Source organism: Erpetoichthys calabaricus, chromosome 2, assembly GCF_900747795.2.
Source record: "Erpetoichthys calabaricus chromosome 2, fErpCal1.3, whole genome shotgun sequence".
In the NCBI taxonomy this organism is placed as follows: domain Eukaryota; kingdom Metazoa; phylum Chordata; class Cladistia; order Polypteriformes; family Polypteridae; genus Erpetoichthys; species Erpetoichthys calabaricus.
Window position 1 is genome coordinate 324559691 of NC_041395.2, and position 23149 is coordinate 324582839.

The window sequence follows — 23149 nt, forward strand, 5'->3', positions numbered from 1 at the left end:
TAGGGTGCCCTCAGTAACATGGCCACAGAGGGCAGTTGAGGTTGAACATTGGAATACACCCTGCTATTGACAAAGGATGCCCAGTGATTTTTTCTGACCACAGAGAGTCAGGACCTCGGTTTTACATCTCATCTGAAGGACAGTGCCATGTTTACAGCACCGTGTCTCTGTCACTGCACTGGGGCATTGGGATCCACATTTACACCACAGGGTAAAGTGCCCCCTGCTGGCCTCACCACCACCTCTTCCAGCAGCTACCCAAGCTTTCCCTAGATGGTCTCCCATCCAAGTACTGACTAAGCCTGAACATGCTTAGCTTAGGTGGATGGATGACCTTTTCTGAAGTGCATGTGATATGGCTGCTAATAATGCCATTATTCTAAAATGCAGACCTGTCTGATCTCCAATCAGTCATGCTCAGGGTAGAAAATTCGATGCCTTGAAAGGAAGCTATGATCACAGAAGGAAAATACTTGCCTCTTTCACTAACTCAACAAGACCAAGCAACAAGTGCTTCTCTCCTAGTCACATGGATACTGGCTACGCATTAGAAAGCCTTTACTGATGCAGAGTTAAGAGTGCCATATACAGTAGGTATTTTGTAGAGCTTGCTAGTAATCACTCAATGAATACTTTTGGAATCTGTGAAACAAGTACCCCTGTCTACTGCAACTTCTACATGTCTTGGCAGAGAATATCCAAAGGTGGGTGATAAATGGCATCAGTCAGGATGATCATATATTCCTAACCATTGATGAATCTGTAAACACCACAGGCCTCTGTGTGTTTACATCATACTAGGGGGGCAAGCCTCCCTTGGTGTCTTTGGCGCCCAACACCCAGTTGCAGCCAGAATATTAGTAAAATCTGTAAATGTACAAAAGAAAAATAATTATTTATTAGAGTCAAAATCACGAAATTCTATAAATATGTAAAAGAAAAATGAATTATTATTTAACAGAGTAAAAATTATGAAATGAGAATAAAATATTTACTCTGTTACCGATCGGAGCATTCCTGTTCAACTGAGATCCACTATACTCGATGAGTATTTATAAGAGACTAAATAAACGATCCATTCATTTTAACTGACATTCTTATATATTAAAAACCCCTTTTTAAAAAATGACTCCTTTTAAATAACAGGAAAAATCGCATGAAAACTAAAGTGGTATGCAATGGGTCATCATAACTCGACCTTCAGCTAACTAAATCACCTAAATACAAACACTGGTGTTATGAATAGATATATTTTTAATAGTTTGTTCCTGTAAAAGAAAGTTCACTTGATCAAAAATAAAAACCACGACTTTCTTGATATTTTAGTTTATAATTTAAAAACGGAATAAGAATCTGAAAATCTAACAACATAAAATTAAAGTTCGATAAATTTTGAAAAGAATGATTCCAAACATATATATGTACAGTAGGTTTTAAAATAAGCCCAATTTAAAGCGTGACAAAAAATGTGACATAAAAACGTCACATAAAATTGTTGCACTTTTAGGTTTAGGATTTTACATATATATATAAAATATTATATTTCAGATGGACCGAAACATAATGTCTCAGAGATGTTATGTTAGATTTAGTTCAGGCGAGTGTGAGGGGGCCAGTCAGTGGTATCAGTTCCTTCATCCTCTGGGAACTACCTGCATACTCTCACCACATGAGGCCGGGCATTGTCGTGCACCAGGAGGAACCCAGGAGCCACTGCACCAGCATAGGGTCTGACAATGGGTCCAAGGATTTCATCCCGATACCTAAAGGCAGTCAAGGTGCCGTTGTCTAGCCTGTAGAGGTCTGTGCGTGCATCCATGGATATGTCTCCCCAGATATACCATCACTGACCCACAGCAGACTGACATAGCTAACAGGCAGCATAACGTTCTCCACGGCTTCTCCAGACCCTTCCAAGTCTGTGAAAAGCACAGGGCACCAGTGGTGGACCTGCCAATTCTGGTATTCTATGGCAAATGCCAATCAAGCTCCACGGTGCTGGGCAGTGAGCACAGGGCCCACTAGAGGACGTCAGGCACTCAGGCCACCCTCATGAAGTCTGTATCTGATTGTTTGGTCAGAGACATTCACACCAGTGGCCTGCCTGCTGGAAGTCAGTTTTGTAGGCTCTGGCAGTGCTCATCCTGTTCCTCCTTGCCCAAAGGAGCAGATAGCAGTCCTGCTGATGGGTTAAGGATCTTCTACGGCCATGTCCAGTTCTCCTAGAGTAACTGCCTGTCTCCTGGAATCTCCTCCATGCACTTGAGACTGTGTTGGGACACACAATGAATATCCTGGAGAGGTTGGACTAAATGTGGTTGAAATAGTTTACTGTCAAATTCTATGATCTGCTCCTCACAAACTGAGGGCACCGTGGCGGATGTTAGCAGATTGCTGTCCAGCCACAAGCGTTACCTGGTAGGTAACCACCCATACAATCAGATTGTGACACAGACTTTGAATGCCGTGAATATATATATATATATATATATATATATATATATATATATATATATATATATAGATATAAATATATATAGATATAGATATATATAGATATATATCCATCCATCCATCCATTTTCCAACCCGCTGAATCCGAACACAGGGTCACGGGGGTCTGCTGGAGCCAATCCCAGCCAACACAGGGCACAAGGCAGGAAACAATCCTGGGCAGGGTGCCAACCCACCACAGGACACACACAAACACACCCACACACCAAGCACACACTAGGGCCAATGTAGAATCGCCAATCCACCTAACCTGCATGTCTGTGGAATGTGGGAGGAAACCGGAGCGCCCGGAGGAAACCCACGCAGACACGGGGAGAACATGCAAACTCCACGCAGGGAGGACCCGGGAATCGAACCCAGGTCCCCAGATCTCCCAACTGCGAGGCAGCAGCGCTACCCACTGCGCCACCGTGCCGCCCCATAGATATATATATATAGATATATATAGATATAGATATAGATATAGATAGATATATATATATATATATATATATATATATATATATATATAGATATATATAGATATATATAGATATATATAGATATATATATCATATAATATATATATATATATCTTGCAAGGGTGCTGCAATGTTGGAAGGCTTGGGGTAGAGAGAAATTCCAGTGAGTTTCTAATGTATCAGATTCTGTGGTTGGATGGAACATTAGAACAATAAAGACAAAAACAGGCCATTTAGCCCAACAGAGTCTTATCTACTTAATAGTCTTACGTTACAACTGCTTGATTTGCAGAACCTAGTGTTGATCCCCCCCTCCCCCCGATACCTCTTACCCCCCACACATTTACTACCCGGTTTAAGCTGTTACATAGAGAGTGTAAATCAGATGGTACAAGTAGGCAGAGGCAGCATCAGCTCTTCCACCCCTGGTGTTATTTTAACCTGAAACCCTTTCACTTTTAAGACGCAGTGCTAAATGCACCCAAAGCTAAATGCACTTATTTGTTTGAATCCTATTGTGAAACACTTAGAAGAAACCAGAATTTAACAGTGTTCTTGTGAATAATTTTTGTATTGTGTTGGGAAAAAATGCATCCCAAAGTAAACAAATGGCATGTGCATGTATTTTTAATGAAAATATACACACATCATATACTGTAGTATCAGATTCACTGTTTTTATTCTTGCATTCAGAAGCTTTTAATATTTTATGGCTACATGTAATATATAAGTGTGGCTTAGCAGCTGAGCACAGAGCTTCATATCTGAAGACTGCAGGTTCGATTAGTAGCACAACACTCTGATTCTGAGAGAGAATTTTCGATTAGTGCTCCAACTTCAGTCAATTCCCTAAGTATTTGGAAAAGTATCAGAATTTTCATAATTTTAGATCTGTGCGCCACCACAATGGATTTCAAACAAGGCAATCAAGAAGTGATTGAAGTATAGACATTCAGGTTTAATTCAAGGGGTTTAACAAAAATATTTAATGAGCTGTTTCGAAAAGACAGACTTTTTTATACACAATCTAATTTGTCTAATTGGGTTGAGGTCGGTTGATTGACTTGGCTATTAAAAAATATTCCACTACTTTCCCCTGAAAAGCACTTGGTTTGCTTTTGCAGTATGTTTTGGCTCATTGTCCATCTGTACTGTGACGCATCATCCTCAAATTTGCAGTATTTGTCTATATCTGTGCAGATAGTATAGCGCTCTGCACACTTCAGAATTCATCCTGGTACTTCTGCCAGCAGTCATATCATCAATAAACACCAGTGACCCACTTCCATTGGCAGTCACACTTGCCTTTGCCATAACACTGCCTCCACTATGTTTCACAGATAATGTGGTATTCATCAGGTCGTGAGCAGTTTCTTCTCTTCTCAATACTCTTCTCTTTCCAACATTCTGGTACATATTGATTTTAGTTTCCTTTGTCCAAGAAAATTGTTCCAGGGCTGGACAGGCTTCTAAAAAATGTTTAGACTTTTTCTAAAAAAAAGTCAAATCTGTCCTTCCTGTGCTTGAGGTTTACAAGTGTGTTTGCACCTTTAGGTAAACCCCTCTGTCTTTACTTTCATGAAGTCTTCTCTTGATTGTAGACTTTGCCAATGACAGGTCTACCTCCCAGAAGTGGGCTTAGTTTGGCCAAAGGTTGTGAAGGGGTTCTTCTTCACCAAGGAAAGAATTCTGCAATCATCCAGCACAGTTGTCTTCAATGGTTGTCCAGTCCTTCTGGTGTTGCTGTTCACCAGTGTGTTCCTTCTCTTTATGAATCTACCAAATGGTTGATTTGATCGCTTCTGGTGTTTCTGCTGTCTCTCTAAAGGGATTGTTTTGTTTTCTCAGCCTAATGATGGCCTGTTTTTACTTGCATGGACAGCTCTATGGACCTCATATTGTGAGTTCACAGTGACAGCTTCCAAATGCAAATTCCACACTTGGAATCAATTCCAGACCTTTTACCTGCTTAATAGTTAATGATATAATGAGGGACCTGCTCTCACTTGACTATGAGACAGCTTGTCAGTCAATTGATCCAAATACTATTGAGCTCCTGAAAAAGAGGAGGGTATGCAGACAATCAGCTGGCATTCCTGAATGGCTCATATGATACTTTTGGTAAACCCCTTGAAGTAAAGCTGAAACTCTACACTTCAGTCACAAAACAATCGATTTATTTCAAATAGTGACATATGTGTAGTGACATATAGAGCCAAAATTATGAAATTGTGTCACCGTCCAAATACTTATGGAGCTGACTGCGTAAAAATGTAGAAGTAGACATGTTATACCTTTAAAGAATTTTATGAGTGTTCATAGAAGGGGCCTGAGTTGCCTCGAAAGCTTGCATATAGTAATCTTTTTAGTTAGCCAATAAAAGATGTCCTTTTGCTTGGCTTTTCTCTATAGTACTTTAAGAAAGCATTTAGAGCCCTTCACTTTTTAAATATTTTGTTATATTGTAGCCTTATGCTAAAATCACTTAAATTTGTTTTTCTTTAATCAAGCAACAATCAATACCTCAGAAGGACAAACCAAAAACAGAATTTTAGGAATTTTTGCAAATTTATTAAAAAAATAAATAAATAAAACACTCAAATTGAGACTAGTATTCAGATCCTTTGCTATGACACTTGATATCTGTCTTAGGTGTATCCCATTCTATTGTGGTCAAATCAATTGACAGGACATGATTAGGAAAATTACACATCCTTCTATAGAAAGTCTGACAGTTGAGCAAATCTTAAGCCATGAGATTGAAGGAATTACTTGCTGAGCATAGAGACAGGATTGTGTTGAGGCACGGATCTAGAGAAGGCTTCACAGAATATCTGCAGCAGTAAAGTTTCCCAAGAGCACAGTGGTCTCCATAATTCTTAAATGGAATATGTTTGAAACAACTATGACTCTTCCTAGAGCTGGTTAACCAGCCAAACTAAACAATCAGAAGAAAGGGCCAAGATAAACAAAGTGACCAAAAACCTGATAGTCTCTCTGGCAGAGCCCAAAAGAGAACCTGTGTGGAGATGGGAGAAACGTCCAGAAAGACAACCACCACTGCAACACTTCATTAATCTTGGCTTTGTGGCAGAGTGGCCAGACAACACATGAAAGCCCGTTTGGAATTTATAGAAAGGTACTTAAAGGTCTCTCAGACATTAAGAAGCAAGATTTTCTGGTCTGATGAAACCAAGACTCTCAATTCTAAGAGTCCCGTCTAGAGGAAACCAGGCACCCACTCATCACTGCACAATGCCATTCCAACAGTGAGGCATTGTGGTAGCAACATGCTGTGGGATTGTTTTTCAGCAGCAGAGGCTGGGAGACCGTCAGGTCTGAGGGAAAGCTGTATGGAGTAAAGTATCTCTGACTGAGATGATGGTTCATCTTCCAACAGAATATGAAAAAATCACAAAGCAGAGACAACATCGGTGTGGCTTAGAGACACTTCTGTGACTGTCATTGAGTGTCTCAGTGAAATCCCAAATCTGAACCAAATCGAACCTATTTGGAGAGACCTGAAAAAAGCTGTCTATTGACAGTCTCCATTCAGCCTGACAGACCTGAAAGGATCTGCAAAGATGAATTGTAGAAAAATCACCAAATCCAGGTGTGCAAACTTGTCGTCTCAGACCCAAGAACATTCCAGGCTGTAATTGCTGCCAAAGGAGACAAACATCAGCGTCTTTTGTTTTATAAATGCGTCGATCAACACAAGCAGCAAGCAGCCTGCTGTCCCATCCCCTGCCTTGACGAACCTCAGCTCATGGGCAAAAAGGTCTCCCAGCTCAAGCCAAGGCTACTTACCTACGTGTGATGTGCCTGGAGTTGTATAGGGTAAATAATACAGTATATCGTTATTTGGAATACAGTAATCCCTCGCTATATCGCGCTTCGCCTTTCGCGGCTTCACTCCATCGCGGATTTTATATGTAAGCATATTTAAATATATATCGCAGATTTTTTGCTGGTTTGCGGATTTCTGCGGACAATGGGTCTTTTAATTTCTGGTACATGCTTCCTCAGTTGGTTTGCCCAGTTGATTTCATACAAGGGACGCTATTGGCAGATGGCTGAGAAGCTACCCAACTTACTTTTCTCTCTCTCTCTCTTGCGCTGACTTTATCTGATCCTGACGTAGGGGGATTGAGCAGGGGGGCTGTTCGCACACCTAGACGATACGGACGCTCGTCTAAAAATGCTGAAAGATTATCTTCACGTTGCTACCTTCTGTGCAGCTGCTTCCTGAAGCGACATGCTGCATGGTGCTTCGCATACTTAAAAGCTCGAAGGGCACGTATTGATTTTTGATTGTTTTTCTCTGTCTCTCTCTGTCTCTCTCTCACTCTTTCTTTCTCTGCTCCTGACGGAGGTTTGTGGGCTGCCGCCTTCAACAGCTTTGTGCCGCGGTGCTTCGCATACTTAAAAGCCAAACAGCCCTATTGATTTGTTTGCTTTTCTCTCTCTCTCTGACATTATCTGCTCCTGACGCGCACTCCTTTGAAGAGGAAGATATGTTTGCATTCTTTTAATTGTGAGACAGAACTGTTATCTCTGTCTTGTCATGGAGCAGTTTAAACTTTTGAAAAAGAGACAAATGTTTGTTTGCAGTGTTTGAATAACATTCCTGTCTCTCTACAACCTCCTGTGTTTCTGCGCAAATCTGTGACCCAAGCATGACAATATAAAAATAACCATATAAACATATGGTTTCTACTTCGCGGATTTTCTTATTTCACGGTTGGCTCTGGAACGCAACCCCCGCGATGGAGGAGGGATTACTGTATATGCATTTCATGTGTGTTTCGTGTCTACGAAGATCTGGGTAAGTGTAGGGTGAAAGGAAATGCAAGAAATGCTGAACACATACCTAAAGCAGAAGCTTTTTCCATGTTTCATCATTATTAGTATAACATGGAAAAAGTTTCTGCTTTAGGTATGTGTTCAGCATTTCTTGCATTTCTCTTCATCCTACACTTAACTCAGATCTTTGTAGACACGGAACACACATGAAATGTATGTATTCCAAATAACGATATACTGTATTATTTACCCAATACAACTCAAGACACTCCACACGCAGATAAGGAGCCTTGGCTTGAGGTGGGAGACCTTTTTGCCCTCAAGCTGAGCTCTGTCAAGGCAGGGGATGGGAGAGCAGGTTACTTGCTGCATGTGCTGATTGACGCATTTATAAAACAAAAAATGCTGATGGTAGAGGTGCGAAGGGATTTAAGGTGGGCCAGGATGACAAGTTTTTTTCGTAGGCTTCAGGAATTCTAGTGTTAAAATACTGTTAAAAAACTTACACTACCGGTCAAAAGTTTTACAACACCTCTGTTTTTTCAGTTACTCTTTAAATTGAATCAGTTGAAATGCAGTGAATGGCCTAAAATGCTGAAAAGGTAAACATTAAACTGACAGAGGTTTAAATTTAAAGTTTAGGTTAGAAAAAACTGAAAAAATATCAGAATATTACAAATGGGCCTTCTTCAGTGAACAACTAATAGGTTACAACGTACAGATGTTCTGCAGCAATTAAAGTAAATTAAACTATGCAAGTTGAAGCAAACCATTTGCACAGGTGTCCCAACTTCTGTTGATTACTTTAAAAACCTCCGTCTGTCTTCAAGCAGAATTGGAAATATACTGTGTTATTACACCCTCTGAAGTACGACTTGGACAGTAGTTGATAGATGTGCAGTTTATGTGACTTGCTCAGGGTCACACAGTAAGTCAAAGGAAGAGTTTGAACCAGCAACCTGTTCTAGTTCCTTAGCCACTGTGTCACACTGCCACTGAACAACTTTCTTGTATCACTATTTTTTTTTTTTTTATATAAAGTATAGAAAAGTCTGATCAGAGATGTACTTGAAATTTTAATATTTCATGCTCTTTACACACCATGTTTTTTTTGACTGTTGCCGTATTTTAATATGAGTCGTTGACCTGAATATTTGCTGTTTTTGGTATGTACTGTGTAATTAAATGTGCATAGGCTTGCGTAGGTGTTTAAATATTTAGGTGTGCACTAAAGACATTTAAATATGTAATGGCTAGATCACAGAAACCCCAAAGCATCCTGGGACCTCTTCCTCTTAATAAAATAACTTCATGTTAAATTTTTTCACAGATATATCCCCCTATCAATGTACTTCCATCACTTTCTCGACTGATGAAGTCTGCTATTGGAGAAGGGATGACTCGCAAAGATCATTCTGATGTCTCTAACCAACTGGTAAGTCACATATTAATCTATACTGTATAGGAAGTGCAGGCCGTGGGTGATAGGTATGGTGGCGCAATGATTACCAACACTTCCTCATGGGTCTTACGGTCAGGGCTCAAATCCCTTTTATGTTGCATAGGTTGTTTTTCCAGCTACTGTATATGTTTTCTGTCATATCACCAGTGTTATGTACGTTAGGTATATTGGGTATTTTCTAAACTGGCCTCGTATAGTGAGTGTGCATGGTTGAGCCCAGCGATGGACCAGCACATCATTTATGTGCAGGGATAGACTGGAGACTAGAGAGTGCCTGAAGTAGGTCTGAGCAAATTACATTATTTTTAAGTGTAGTGCCTATAAGAAGTATTCACCCCCTTGGAAGTTGTCACATTTTATTGTGAATTTAATTTTTTTTTTGTTTATAGTGGTCAATAGATAAAGACTCTTTAATGTCAAAGTGAAAACAGATTTCTGCAAAAGTTTTCTAAATTAATTATAAATATAAAGAACAAAATAACTGATTGCATAGAACAGGGGTGGGCAATGTCACTCCTGGAGAGCTGCATTGGCTACAGGTTTTCATTCCAACCCAATTACTTAATTACCCAATCCTTGCCAATCTCAGACCTTATTTAAATCTTACGGCTTGTTACTCTGCAATGTGAGGTTCTTATATCGTAGATTTTTTTCCTTTCCAAAGGTATCATCCAAATGATTTGAAGCCTAAAACATGTAATTTTCAGTCTGTCGCATTTTTCTATTAAGTTTTTTTATTAAATCTAAAAGTGCAGAATGAACACACACACAGATAAAAATGGAAACAAGCGAGATGGAGAACTTCTGGCTGCTTTGTCATTTAAATCTTATGGCTAATAAGGAGCCATTAAATCACTGAATGCAGCGTGTTTAAGATTGAAAAAAGCAATTAAGGGTGGGGAATCTTAACAAGAGAGACCACTAAAATGAAGCAGAAAAATGTCACTTGAGCAATAAGAGCTTCATTAGCAATAATTGGCTTCTCATTAAGAAACTGGGTTGAAAAAAAACCTGCAGCCAATGTGACTCTCCAGGTCCGACATTGCCCACCCCTGGCATAGAACATTCAGTTGTCCTAGAATTGGACAGTGGAGATCACCTGTCTGGGATTTAAGTTAATTGTACTTGCTATATGTGGAAGGGACAATTTGTGTTGAGTCAGTATGGTGGCCTAACCAACACAATAAAGACAAAAGAACAGGCCAACATACTCCTTGAAAAGCACAGATCAGGGAATGGTGACAAGAAAATGTCCAAGTCAATGAATATTACTTGGAGTCTAGATAAATCAGTCATTGAAAAAAGGAAAGATTATGGCACAGCTGTACAGTAAATCTGCGTTAAGCAGTCTGTCCACAAAAACTTAACAATAATGCAGGAAGAAGACTTGTGTGGGAAGCCACAAAGAGACAAATTAGAACAGTGATGGAGTTCAAAGCTACAGTAGTTGAGATTGGAGTGCCTGTGCAGACAGTAGCTGTTGCCCGGGTGCATTTTAAGGGGTGAGTGTCAAAGACTGAAAGCCACTGATAAAAAAAAAGCATACATGACATCTTGCTAAAAGGCATGTGGGAGACTGCATGAAAGTTCTATGGTGTTATGAGATCAAAATTGAGCTTTATGGCCATCAAATTAAATGCCATGTTTGAATACTTCACTTTATCAAAAACGGAGCATAGTGAAGCATGTGGTGTTAGCATCGGGCTGTGGGGATGCTTCTCTGCAGCAGGCCCTGGAATGTTTTAGAGGGTACAGTGAATGCAGAAAAGCACAAGGAAATCCTGCAGGCAAAACCTGATGCAGCCTGCAAGAAACTTGCGCCTTTGAAGACGGTTCATTTTCCAGCAAGACAATTAACCTCAAGCATAAAGCCAAAGCTGCACAGGAATGGCATCAAAACAACAATGTTAATGTCGTGGAGTGGCCAAGTCAGAGTTCAGACTTCAATCCAGTTGAAAATTGGTGGCTGGACATGAAAACAGCTGTTCACTCACAATCCCCATCCATCTTGACAGAGCTTGAGTAATTATTTTTTAAAGAAGAAAGGGGAAAAATGGCAGTGTCCATATTTGCAAAGCTGATTGAGACCTGTACATACAGACTCAAGGAGGTCATGACTGCCAAAGATGCATCTACTAAATACTAACCTGAAGGAGCTGAGTCGCAGGTGTCAAAATGTGGTTCTGGAGGGCCGCAGTGGCTGCAGTTTTTCATTCTAACCATCTTCTTAATTAGTGACCAGTTTTTGCTGCTAATTAACTTTTTTTTGCCTTAATTAGCAGCTAAACAATACTGAGACACAAAACGAGCCGCCGTATGAGCAGCTCACCAGTGCCCGTCGCAGAGTATCTGACAATAAATAAAGGAGAAGGTCTCAGTGAGGTTGATCTGCTCAGGTCACCAAAACATTTTCATGGTGGTGTTAGAAAAAAAAAAACAGAAAATCAACAGTTTTGGAAATGTCAACAAGCCATGGAATTAAATGATGGGTTTAATTAACAGCAAGAAGAATTGGCTTCTCATTAAGAAAGTGATTGGAGTGAAATTGGTTGGAGTTCGAAGCTCCAATTTAGCTGGTCATCTGTTGGCTCGTTTCACGTCTCATTTCTGTTAGGCTGTCATTTAATGAAGAAAGGAATCAATTCAGAGGACCGAGTCCTTAAAAACAGGGCTATTAAAATTAAGGAAAAAGAAGTTAATTAGCAGCGAAAACTGGTCACTGATTAGGAAAAGGGTTAGAATGAAAACCTACAGCCACTGCGGCCTTCCAGGCCTGGAAGTTCGCCACCCCTGGGCTAAAGGCTTAAGTGATCAAGTATTTTGTGTAAGATGCTTTACAAGTAGACATCTGTATGACTAAATATTTTACTGTTTGAGTCAGTTTTCAGTACACGCATTAACTGGATATTCTGAAGGTAGAAACTAGGGTGGTGTGCTAATGACATAAACAATTTCAAAAGAGAGTGAGAAGACAGGTTTGACAAGGAGACCTAGAGAAGCCATTAAGCATTAGAAGTCCTCCTGTAGTGGAGGAAATGAACAAGGAAAACAAATGCTATGCGTAATAAAGTTGAAGTACCGATCACTTTAGAGTCAAGAACTGACCTCTGGCCTAAATGTGTAGTGTGTCTTACAATTGAGGCCAAACTGCCGTGTTTTCTTTTTATTTTTCATGTACCACTTTAGATGTTCAATACTTTTACCAGATCACAATTCTAGCAGATGCAGTAAATGTTATGACACGTGGAAATTGATCTCAAGTCTGCAGATTATTCTGTATACTGTTGACATCAATGAATTAGTGATCAGCAAGGCTTTTTCAGGGATTATTGCATAAATATTTTGAACGGTTTGCTTTAGCTCTCTCAATATTTGAGGTTTTATTACTTTTATATTTATTTTCAGGTTATGGCCATGTCTATACATTTTTCACTCAACAGTTCAGTGATGAAAAGGAAGATACCTGTGCTTTCTTTTAGATTACTAAGAATAAGGAATTTATGATGTTTAAAGAAAATGACTAAGTCATATAAATGGACAAATGTGCACAACACATCCATTTTTCTTCCAAACAGACTACTTTTCAACCATTTAGTTTTTATTTTTCTGTGTACAATGTAATCGTTTTGCTGTAGTAGTAGTAGTCTGAAATTGCTACATGGTGAAATTGTGATTTTTTTTCCCCAAACAGAATCGAGCACTTTAATAAAATGCACAAAAAGATTTAAATACAAGGAGGTGAGTATATAAACTGGACCAGAGGGTAATGCAGAGGTACAAAACAAAAGTCCGGTTTTGAAAATGGTAGATTAGATGCTGGCAGTAATTTGGTGCTCCACAAATTAAGCCCCTCAAAACTGAAGTGTACGAACCTCCATATTATATGGTCGGGTCTCTGTATACAGGGGTACATGTATTTGCAGAAGTCAACTGACGTCAGTTAGTCAGCCCTTAGACGTCGACTTCCAAACCAAATGAAACCACATGAACCAGCAAAGCACAGGATGTGAATCCAGAAGAAACTGTAATCCCTAGTCAGTGGTTAATTGTACTCCACAGCTATGAAAACGACACAATAACAGACAAACAAAACAAGCACGATCCTCCGGGTTTCTTACGGCTCCCTGTTTAAGTCCAACACCTCATCTTCTTTCTCCCAGCAGCCCCAGAGTGAACAGCAGAAGCTGCCCAGTGGCACAGTGATGTCAGCGCTGCTGGGAATTTAAATTTATGTAGTGTGGCACCATAATGAGTAAAAAAAAAAAAGAAAAAACCCGGAAAAGTCAACTACCTGATTTTTTTGCAATGTAAAAACAGTTCAGCCAGAACTGAGCCTTCTTCATCTACAGGAACAGAACCTTCTACAGCAAGTAATGAATAAGAAAGCTCAGAATAGACATCTTTCCCTGAGGAGACAGTGTTCCTTTAATGCAGGTAGTGGCACCCATTACATCTTCTACAGCTCTCTGAAGCTCTCAAAATTGAGTGCCATTATGAAAAAGGCTGCATGTCCTCTCTCTGACACAGTAACACTGAGGACTTTCAGCCAACGAATCATTCAGCAGAAGTGGGTCAAGAAATGCTAAGGGGGCTCCTTTATACCAACAACAATACGTCTGCATAATGCCTCACTGTGACTGTGACAATCGGAGGTATTCTTTCTTTTTAATGCACATCATTTTTGGTCATTTTGGTGTGTGTACAGTATGAATGTTTATTTACCTATCTATTTATTTAGTTAATGAGCTTCTGCAAAAAGCCAAATTTCTCAGGGGGAAAAATAAAGAACCAACCTTACTCCCTACATCATTTTTTTTCTCCATTTGTTTAAATTGTGTATGTGTAATTGTTAAGAGCATTAAGGTCTATTTTTAATGTTCTATGTATATAAACCTATTAAAAATTATTTTAAATATATATCTTATTACAGATCTAAATATCTTTTATGTAACACTAGCTGTACCCCGTGGCTGTACCCACATAGTAATGAAGCAGGACAATCTTTAAAAATCAATAGACGTTGGCACTGTATCTGATCGTATTCAGCTCTGACGGAAGAGCGTTCCCTGCATGGGGAGAAAAGCACATGGCCATGATATCTCTGGCAATCAGCAGCTACCCTCTAAAACACACGTAGCTCTGATCTCTCTCAAAAATGTCAAACGTTACTCTTTAACAATCTGTAGATGATAATGATTAATAGATAGATAGATACTTTATTAATCCCAAGGGGAAATTCACAATGTCTGTTGAACAAACAGGTATGCTAGCTAAGCGGAGACAAGGTCCACTCCAACAGGTGGTGAGATGTAGACCAACTCATACAGAGGCTGGAGTGAGGAAGACCCCGCCCCCCTGCTCTCGGCCCACAGCCACTCTCTTGGATTTGCGCTAATACATCGGTACCTCAAGCAAACTATGATACTTAGCGTGATGAGAGAAGTCGCAAAATCAACCGAAAAGTTCAAGCAAATTATAGAAAACAACCCGATCTAAATCCGTTAAGTAATTCTCTTGTGAAAAGCAAACAGACATACAGACAGAACGCGCTTGGACCACAAAATTTTTTAAACCATTTCTTAACATGCACCTATGGGCCAAGGGTAACCTACATTCCAAATTTCAAGTCCTCATGGTTTGGGAGATTTCGTGATGAGTGAGTCAGTGGTATTTGGTTTATATATATATATATATATATATATATATATATATATATATATATATATATATATATATATATATATATATATATATAATATACAGTGGAACCTCGGTTCACGACCATAATTCGTTCCAATACTCTGGTCGTGAACCGAAGCAATTTCTCCCATAGGATTGTATGTAAATACAATTAATCCATTCCAGACCGTACGAACTGTATGTCTCTCTCTCTCTCTCTCTCGCGCCTGTGTGTGTGTCTCTCTAGAGCGCTCCCGTGTGTGTGTGTGTGTGTGTGTGTGTGTGTGTGTGTGTGTGTGTGTGTGTGTGAGCGGCTCTCTCTGTCTCTTGCGCTGCCTCTGTCTCTCACGCTGCCTGTGTGTGTTTGTGTCGTGCTCTCTCGCTCTCTCTCTTGCTCGCTGCACAGGAAATGCACAGAGAGAGACTGAACATGTACAAACCAAAAGGGAACCTGGCTTGTTCGTATACCGAGTGTGTGGTCATGAACCGAGGCAAAAGTTTGGCGAACTTTTTGGTTGTAAACCGAGTTGTACGTGTACCGAGACGTTCGTGAACCGAGGTTCCACTATATATATATATATATATATATATATATATATATATATATATATGAGAGAGATATAGATTTAAGATCTAGTTTATCTGTTTTAAATACAGTACACTAGTGGGATATGTGAAAAATATTTACATTTGCATATTTAGAATATTTGCGGATTTCAGTTTTAGCGAGTGGTATTGACATGCAACCACAGCGAATACAGAGACCTTACTGTATACTAACAGGCAATGGTTTAAATGGGACAGCAGTCATTCAGTTTTGTTAATATTTGTGAACGTTTGCTAGCGTTTCATTTTGATTAGGTGTATGTTTGCCTCATTTCTTTCAATCTGTGCTCTGTTTTGAGGCAGTGTGGCGCAGTGGTTAAGGCTTTGTACCTCAAACCCTGAGGTTGTGGGTTCAAATCCCGCCACTGGCACTGTGTGCCCCTGGGCAAGTCACTTCAGCCACCTGTGCTCCAGAAGAAAATAAATGGAACCAATTGTATCATAAATGTTGTAAGTCGCTTTGGATAAAGGTGTTGGCCAAATAAATAAATGTAAATGTTTTTTTAAGGATAGTTCTAGTTAGCACGACCACTGAGATTACATGATGCTTCTAAGATCTTCTAATCTTAACCTGTAAACATTTTTTTTCTTTAACAGTATGCATGTTATGCCATCGGTAAAGATGTCCAAGCTATGAAGGCAGTGGTGGGAGAGGAGGCCCTGACACCAGATGATCTCCTTTACTTAGAGTTTTTACAGAAGTTTGAAAGAAACTTTATTGCCCAGGGTAAGGCTCTTTGTTGAAAATAACAGACTTGTACTGGATTTGAGAAAAACAGTTAATGGTCAATAACCCATCAAGGGACAGTGTCCACTTATAACACAGATGCCATTTTGATATCTGACACCATTCATTAGTGGTTTTGCCGGTGCTTTCAGTGTTCAAGCGTGCATTAAGTAAAAGGTCACTCAACTTGAAGATAGCCCAGCGAGTTATACATTTGTGGATTAAAGCATTTTCTTCTGTTTAAATGTTACGTCTATACCTGTGGGGCAGTCTCGGTGCTTTTATAGCTGCTTCACTGTAATGAATGTTTGCCATATGCTATGTGAATATCGGGTTTATTTAATTTGGATGCAAGCAGATCCTCGGTCATGGCAGATTACTGAGCATGGCTGATTAATGTTCAGACCACTGTTTCAATTAGGCAAGTCAATGTTTATTTTATGCAGTTCTTTATATGTAACCTGGTACTTCACAGAGCAAATTATGAGTTTGTAATACGTATTAAAAAATATACAACACTGAAAGACTGTAAGTGCTCATCAGGATAGGACATTTGAGAGGTGAAGCTAAATGTGAAAACGGGTGTTAAGAGATTAAGAGTAGCAATAGCACTATAGTCAGGTTTGTTTAGTTATTTCTTTGCCGGTCTTGGACAAAGCAAAATTCTTGATGTCAAATGTGAGTTGTTAAAAATAGGTTTATTTATGCCATAAATGGAAATAGTTGATCACAACCTAAGCAAAATGTACAGTATTAAGTAATGAATATGGAAAGACCGAGACACACACTGAATGGAAGTTAAGCCAAATAAGGGGCTGTGCACACAAATGCAACCAGGATTTTTATTTTTCATTAAACAGTTTCTGATTTGTTTTCACCTTCTTTGTATAGGTTGCAGTTTTGCAGGAAGATTAAAGGTGGAATACGTTCTGACAGAATTTATTTTAGTTTCATTTTTATTACACAAAATCTGATTTTTGGCAGGGGTGTGTAGACTTTTTATATTCATTGTATGATATTAGTTGATAATTTAACGTGTCCCTCCTTAACATGGATATAAGATAAGATATGACAGTGTAGCACAGAGTTCAAAAATAGAAAATGTATCTACATATAGTCATGCAGCAGAGTCCTACACTACACCCTGCCACCCACCACCCAAGCACCATAGCCCCATCCCACAAGCTCCTTCCCCTGTTTCTGTATTTGGGCAAACTCTCCGCTGAGAGGGATTGGGCTGAGTAAATGCCTTCTGAAACTCGAGCAGACCTGACGTAAAGTAAATGCAAGACTAGTAAGCTCAATACAAATCACAACACTGCTGTATTCTCTTGAACTCGTCCTCTCCACACTGACGGCTGAAAATGACGGTTTTTATTTTTTTCTGAAGAGTTAATTAAACAAATACATAAAGAAAAGTAATAAAAATACCGTAGTTCATGACACATTTAATTATTTGTGCTAAAATATTGTCCTGTTTTTACTTATTTTTTGTTACCTTTTACAATACATTTATTTATTTGTGTATTTATTTTATTTAAATTCATCTACCATAAAAAACCTCACACTGGTTCCATTCCATCTGAACTAGTGTGGTGCTGAGGTGTCACCCGTTGCATGGCTGCACTTGGGTTCTAACCTGGGGTCCTGAGTTGGTTTGTCATGTGGTGGGTGCAGCAGTGCGCTGTATCAGCGTGTGCTCCTAAGCTCATCATCCACACTGCATGTTTTTGTTAATCTGGCTCCCTACCTTCTTCTTTAAAAAAAAAAAAAAAAAAAAAACTTTAGACAAAAAAATGGAAGAATGTTTTAGAAATTAACATATTTTAATCCAGTGTGAAATAAACAGCCTCGACACGCACAAAAAGATTTGGGGCAGCCACCCATATATTGTCCTTGGTCGAAAAAGGGTTTTGAAAGAGCACTCATGTGCATTGTTTTGAGTCCTGAACTGAACTGACGAGGTTAGGAAAAGATGGCGGCTTTATAAGCTGAAAAGCGGAAGTGATGTCATTTGGCCGCAACCGGAAGTGACATCAGTCTGGGCGCCAGGACTGGAAGTGATGTCGAATCAGGCAGGTTTTCCCGTATTTGGCCTGCAGAGACAACAGAGGTAGGTTTAGTGCACCCCGCCGCCCACTGGCCTTTCGGGTAATTACCTCCACTTGGTCCACTCAGCTCCCTCCTAGTCGCACGTGTGTGACACAGGGGGACCACTCTACAGTAACTATTGTGGGATCATTGTGTGCAAGGCAGGACAGCGGACTACCAACATGCTGCGCTCACTCCTCCTTGGACAAATTTACTAATTAATCTAACAAAAACGGTGTAGTAAAAATAGGAGTGCTTGGAGAAAAACATGCATTAACATCAGGTAGAAATGTATACTCCACACAATGAATTAATCCTGAGTGAAACCCAGCCATGGGGCTGCAGCGCTAATCACTACACCATCAAGCTGACATTCAACGTAAAACAGCAGGCTCTGTGTGTGTGAGTGGTTGTTACGAACAGAATAATTACAATAAACGAACCCTGATTATCATGCAGAGTATGTAGTATGTTTTCAATAACAACCAATAAACCAAATATTTGTAATAAATACAAATAGGAGCATGAGTGGGCCAAACAAATTAATGTATTATTATTAGTGTAAAACCTTTTTATTCATGAAGATAATCCTGATAATTAGGAAGATGCCTGTGGGTTTATTACTCGTTGCTCAAAGATGTAAGCTTACCGTTCCTACGCTACTTGAGAGGGCCTCATGAGTGCTCAGTGAAGTCACCTTTCTAAATAAGTGTCAGGGAGTGCTGTGGTGTGCACAGTATTCACTGATGATTTATGATAACCGAACCCTGACATGCAATTCACTGTTATTTTGCTCAATAAATTCCACACAAGAATTTGATGTAAGCTCACCATTTTCTCCCCACCAGTTATCATACCTCCTACGTAGTGAACTGCCAACGGGGATTACAGCCCACCTTCATTAGTTTACTTCTAACAGAGAATTGGCTTTCATTGTATAAGCACTACTGTTTGAGAGATGCCTTTAAATTGTGTATTGAAGAAGTCGGGGAGAGGTTAGGATTACAATAAAAAGCCTCATATTGGCAATTAGAGCTTGCAGTTGTCTTTACCTTTTTAAAAATTAAGTGAAAATCTCTTTTCTTGGATTAATTGTGACATAAAATAAAAACCATAACAGGCTGACTGTTGATTTAACCGAGTAACTGAATTCATGTGCATGGGAATGGCGCTATATAAGTAAAATATTATTATTTATTGAGCAGGTAGACACATTTAATTTATTGTTGCCATATTTTCCTTACAGCAGCTTTAGCTTGAAATTATGCCATGAAATTGCCATTTGATTGCGTCATCTCAAATAGGGTAAACATTTTAAAGTACACAGTACCAGTTTGATTTACACTGAACTCAGTTATAATAAAATTAGTAATAAGCAGGATATAGTTTGAACAGTTCTGAAAACAGTTTATTTATCCTTACATTTCAAGTCTAGACCATATGTATGTCGTAGTCTGTGACTATAGCTAATGAAAACCCAAAATCCAGTATCTCAGAAAATTCGAATATCGTGAAAAAGTTAAATACTGTAGACTCCTGGTGCCACAATCCACTCAGCTACAAACCTTGAAATTGTCTCTCAGTCTGGCCACACAATCATGGAGAAGACTGCTGACTTGACAGTTGTCCAGAAGTCAGTCATTGACACCCTCCACAAGGAGGGGAAGCCACAAAAGGTCATTACTAAAGAAGCTGGCTGTTCACAGAGTGCTGCTGTATCCAAGCATCCTTGAGAGGATTGTGAAGCACAGCCCATTCAAGAATCTGGCAGAGATTCACAAGGAGTGGACTGCGGCTGGAGTCAGTGCTTCAAGAGCCACCACACACAGACATGTGTATCCGGGATGTGGGCTACAACTGTCACAGCATTCCTTGTGTCAAGCCACTCCTGCACCAGAGACAACGTCAGAAGCATCTTACTTAGGCTAAGGAGAAAACGGACTGGACTGTTGTTCAGTGGTCCAAAGTCCTCTTTTCAGATGAAAGTAAATTTTGCATTTCATTTGGAAATCAAGGTCCAAAGTCTGGAGGAAGAGTGGAGAGGCCTAGAATCCAAGTTGCTTGATGTCCAGTGTGAAGTTTCCAGTCAGTGATGATTTGGGGAGCAATGTCATCTGCTGGTGTTGGTCCACTGTGTTTTATCAAGTCCAAAGTCAGTGCAGCAATCTAGCAGGAAATTTTAGAGCACTTCATGCTTCCCTCTGCTGACAAGCTTTATGGAGATGATGATTTCATTTTCCAGCAGGACTTAGCACCTGCCCACACTGCCAAAAATACCAATACCTGGTTTAATGACCATGGTATCGCTATGCTTGATTGGCCAGCAAATTCACCTGACCTAAACCCTATAGAGAATCTATCAAGAGGAAGGTGAGAGACACCAGAGCCAACAATGCAGACGAGCTGAAGGCTGCTATTAAAGCATCCTGGGCTTCCAAAACACCTCAGCTGTGCCACAGACTGATCGCCTCCATGCCACAGTAATTCATGCAAAAGGAGCCCCAACCACGTATTGAGTGCATACATGGACATACTTTTCAGTAGGCCAACCTTCATGTATTAAAAATCCTTTTTTTTTAATTGGTCTTATGTAATTTTTAATTTTCTGAGATACTGAATTTTGAGTTTTCATTACCTGTAGGCCATAATCAGCAAAAATGAAAAGAAACAAACGCTTGAAATATATCACTCTGTGCGTCATGAATCTATATGTATATATGAGTTTCACTTTTTGAATTGAATTACTGAAATAAATTAACTTTTCGAAGATATTCTAATATAATTTAATAAATTAATATTCATTTATTAAGAAGGGACCATGACAGCACTGAATAATTAGATATCTATAGCATCTATGTACTATATAATAAAAGGTCAGTGTTTCCAATTCTTCTAAGCAATCTGATTGGTCAGTTTGGTTTTGGTGATGCAAGAAATGGTAAAGTTCAAATGTGAGAGGCATATGGAGGAGTCATGGCGTATTAGGCCTGCTGAGAGCGTCGCCTTCAGAGATGGCAAGTGTAAAACTGGGCAGGAGGTGAGAGGCACATCTCGAAATTTAATGACAGTCTGAGAAGCAGGGTTTACAGGAACGCACTAGAGAGGGTGAGCACTAGTTAAGAGACGTTCACATGCGCAAATACAGAGTGAAGACACTGAAGGCGCACGTAGGACAAGAGATAGCAAAAAAAATGTTTTTAGATTATCCTATTACCTGGTACCATGGCCAGTATTATTGTAAATTGCGCTAACACTTAACTAATCATACGAGGCACAGGAAAGGCTGTGGTGCTGAATGTACTTGCTGCAATAACCAAAGATAATAATTAGGGGAGGGAGAAAAAGATCTTCAGTTTCAAAAAAAAGAAAAAAAAAAGATATTGAAATGTTTTGACAAGCATCTTCACACTTCAACTGACAGACACAGTGTGAAAGCCTTGGCACCTGGGAGCTTTCAGGTTGAAATCCACCTCTTATAGTAGATGTGGATCTCTTGAGGCCAGTACTGGCCTGGCATTTACACATAATATTGAGGGCTTGCATTATCAGGTCAGATATCTGCACATCTCCTGCTCAAAGGTGTCAGCCGCTCTGGCTTTAAGAGCTCTGCAAGATCCATAGTAGTCTCAAAAGCACTGAAAGAGGATGGCTTTGTTACGAGCAAACATTCACTGAGCCCTGCGTGATTGTCTTTCTTCGTTGACTTCTCCCACTGGATTATTCTTATACATACTCCTCCCAGAAAGTGTTATACGCTCATTGGCCACTTTATTAGGTACACCTTGTTAGTACCGGGTTGGATCCCCTTCTGCATTCAGAACTGTCTTGAACATTCTTCATGGCACAGATTCAGGAAGGTGCTGGAAACCTTTCTCAGGGATTTTGGTCAATATTGACATGATAGCGTCACCCAGTTGCTGCATATCCATGATATGAATCTCCCATTCCACCACATCCCAAAGGTGCTCTTTTGGATTGAGATCTGGGGAGTGTGGAGGCCATTTGAGTACACCGAACTTATTGTCACGTTCATGAAACCAGTTTGAGAAGATTTGTGCTTTGTGACATGGCGCGTTATGATACTGGAAGTCGCCATCATTAGATAGGTACATTGCTGTCATAAAGGGATGGATATGGTCAGCAACAATACTCAGGTGGGCCGTGGAATTTAAATGATGCTCAGTTGGTATTAAAAGAACTCAGTGTGCCAGGACAATACCCTCTACACCATCACCACCAGCTTGAACAGTTGATAACAAGGCAGGATGGATCTCTGCTTTCAAATTCTGAGCCCATCATTTGAATTTCACAGCAGACATCGAGACTTATCAGACCAGGCAAGGTTTTTCAAATCTTCTATTGCCTGATTTTGGTGAATCTGCACGAATTGTAGCCTCAGTTGCCAGTTCTTAGCTGACAGGAGTGGGACCCTGTGTGGTCTCCTGCTGCTGTAGCCCACCTGCTTCAAGGTTTGATGCACTGTGTGTCCAGGGTTGCTCTTCTGCATACCTTGGTTGTAAAGAGTTTTTATTTGAGTTACTTTTGCCTTTCTATCAGCTTGAACCAGTCTGGCCATTTTCCTCTGACATCAACAAGGCATTTTTAACCAGAGAAATGCCGCTCACTGGATGTTTTCCCTTTTTTGGATCATTCTCTGTAAACCCTAGAGATGGTTGTGTATGAAAATCCAAGTAGATCAGCAGGTTTTGAAATACTCAGACCACCCCTTCTAGCACCAACAATCATGTCAAGTTCAAAGTCACTTCAATCCCCTTTCTTCTCCATTCTGATGCTCAGTTTGAAC

The 23149-nt window shown here is 39.8% G+C and overlaps 1 protein-coding gene across 1 annotated transcript in view; it reads left to right on the forward strand.

Moving 5' to 3' along the window:
- atp6v1ba (ATPase, H+ transporting, lysosomal, V1 subunit B, member a) overlaps positions 1-23149 on the forward strand; it is a 180654-nt gene that overhangs the window by 153151 nt on the left and 4354 nt on the right. The window contains exons 12-13 of the mRNA XM_028796004.2: positions 9111-9215; positions 16125-16254. Of these exons, the coding sequence (XP_028651837.1) occupies positions 9111-9215; positions 16125-16254 (235 nt within the window). The remainder of the gene's footprint in view (positions 1-9110; positions 9216-16124; positions 16255-23149) is intronic.